The sequence below is a fragment of the Pyrgilauda ruficollis genome, unplaced genomic scaffold, assembly GCF_017590135.1.
Source record: "Pyrgilauda ruficollis isolate IOZ18807 unplaced genomic scaffold, ASM1759013v1 scaffold3088, whole genome shotgun sequence".
Taxonomy (NCBI): Eukaryota; Metazoa; Chordata; class Aves; order Passeriformes; family Passeridae; genus Pyrgilauda; species Pyrgilauda ruficollis.
Window position 1 is genome coordinate 1 of NW_024524476.1, and position 2,356 is coordinate 2,356.

General features: G+C 55.9%; 1 protein-coding gene across 1 annotated transcript; it reads right to left on the reverse strand.

The window, feature by feature from the left end:
* Positions 1 to 74: 74 nt before the first annotated feature.
* Positions 75 to 1,837, reverse strand: LOC121356997 (cilia- and flagella-associated protein 45-like; the record flags this gene model as incomplete). Its single annotated transcript, XM_041473914.1, has 3 exons — positions 1,645 to 1,837; positions 938 to 1,067; positions 75 to 306 (listed from the first exon to the last, which is right to left on the reverse strand). Coding segments are annotated over exons 1-3 (481 nt in total), but the record flags the coding sequence as incomplete, so codon positions are not given.
* Positions 1,838 to 2,356: the final 519 nt, after the last annotated feature.

The window sequence follows — 2,356 nt, forward strand, 5'->3', positions numbered from 1 at the left end:
GGACACACAGTGGGGGACAGAACCCTGAGAAGGTGGCAGAGTCCTGGGGAGGTGACAAAGCCCCAGAAGGTGACAGCGCCCCAGGGGAGGTGACAGCGCCCCGGGGGAGGTGACAGTGCCCCAGGGGAGGTGACAGTGCCCTGCCAGCCCCGCCCTCACCCCCTTCTGGCGCTGCTCCTCCAGGGCCCGCAGCTCGTCGCGCCTGTCGCGCTCCCTGTCGCGCTGTCGCAGCCGCTGGTTCTCCGCGTCCACCGCCTTCATCTCGGCCAGGAGCTGCCGCTTGCGCTGCTGCTGCTGCTGCCAGGCCTGGCCACAGCGCGGGGACAGCGCGGGGACAGCGCGGGGACAGCGCGGGGACAGCGGTCCCGTCACCGCAGAGTCCCGAAAACCCCGCCTTCCCACGGGGATCCCAGTTCCGTGGGACCCCCATTCCCCGGGATCCCCAAACGCCTGGGATTCCCCTGCTATAGATCTCAATTCCATGGGATCCCAAAGCCCTGGAATCCCCTTGCTATGGATCCCCATTCCCTGGGATCCCAAACCCCTGAGATCCCAAATTTCCCGGGATCCCCCATTCCCTGGGATCCCAAACCCCTGGGATTCCCCTGCTATAGATCCCAATTCCATGGGATCCCAAACCTCTGGGTTCTCCCATTCCCTGGGATTCCCCCGCTATAGATCCCAATTCCATGGGATCCCAAAGCCCTGGAATCCCCTTGCTATGGATCCCCATTCCCTGGGATCCCAAACCCCTGGGATCCCCCTCATGAGGACCCCCATTCCTTGGGATCCCCAATCTCTGGGATCCCCAGCAGCTCTGTGTCCCCCTCTCACTGATGCCACCACGTCCCCAAGGCCACCAGAGCCCCGATCCTGCCCCACGCCCTTCCCAGCCCTTCTAAGCCAAATTCCCAAATTCCCGCTGGGAATCTCCCACCTCGCGATCCTCCCTCTTCATCTGCTCCAGGCGCTCCATGAACCTCTGGCCCTCCTGGAATTTCTGCTCGGCCCTCAGCGCCCGCTGCTCCTGCCTCTGCTCTATCTGCTGGAGCACCTCCAGCTTGGTGCTGGGAATTCGGGAAGCATTCGGGAATTATTTGGGAATTCGGGAATTTGGGAATGGAAAAGTTCTGTTCTGGTTCCAGAATTGTGGAGTTGGAGTGTATGGGGTGGGGAAGGGAAAAGGAGGGGAAAGGGAAAAGGGGAGAAAGTGAAATGGAAAAGGGGAAAAAGAAAAGGGGAAAAGGAGAAAAAAAGGGAAAGGGGAAAGAGGGAGAAAGGAAAAAGAGGGAAAGGAGATAGGGAAAAAAGGAGGGGAAAGAAGGAAAAAGGGGAAAGGAGAAAGGGTAGAAAGGGAAAAGGCAAAAAAAGGGAAAAGAAGGAAAAGGATGGGAAAGAAAGGGAAAAGGGGATAGGGAAAGAGGGAAAAAGAAAGGGAAGAAGGGAAAAGAGGGAAAGGGGAAACAGAAAAGAAGGGAAAGGGAAAAGAAAGGGGGAAAGGAAAAGGAGAAAGGGGAAAGGGAAGAGGAAAAAAAGAATGGGGAAAGGGAGAAGAGATAAGGGAAAAGAGATAAGCTAAAAAGAGGAGAGGGAAAAGAAGGGGAAACAGTAGAGGAAAAGGGAAAAGGAAAAGGAAGCACGGACCTGATGAGCTCCTGCTTCCTGCAGCGCTCCAGCTCGTCCTGCAGCTGCAGCTCCTTCTCCTGCTCGCTGTCCATGAGCCGCTGCAGGCGCTGCTCCTCCGCCCGCTGCTCCGCCTGCATCTGCCGCTTCTCCGCCAGCTGATGGTCCAGGATGGAGCTGCAGCGGGCACTCAGCAGGAGCTGTGGGACGTGGGAATGGGAATGGGAATGGGAATGGGAATGGGAATGGAAATGGGAATGGGAAATGGAAAAGGGAGCCCTGGAGCTTCTCCTGCCTGTCCAGGATGGAGCTGCAGCGGGCACTCAGCAGGAGCTGTGGGAAATGGGAATGGAAATGGGAATGGAAATGGGAAATGGAAATGGGAATGGGAAATGGGAATGGGAAATGGAAAAGGGAGGCCTGGAGCTTCTCCTGCCTGTCCAGGATGGAGCTGCAGCGCACTCAGAAGGTGTAGCTATGATATTTTATGAAAAATCCTTTGCGAGGATTTTGCCCTCCTGAGGAGCTGAGGGCCTCAGGAATGAAATACGAACAATAACTATCTGCTGCTGTGGAATGCAACAGGTGCAGCTGTGATTGGCGCATGTTAATTGCATCTAATTAAGAGCCAATCACAGATGCAGCTGCATCTGAGAGTCACAAGATTTTGTTATGCATCCTATTCTTGTTCTTTCAAACCTTCTGGTGATCTTTTCCCTCCGCTCTTTTAGTA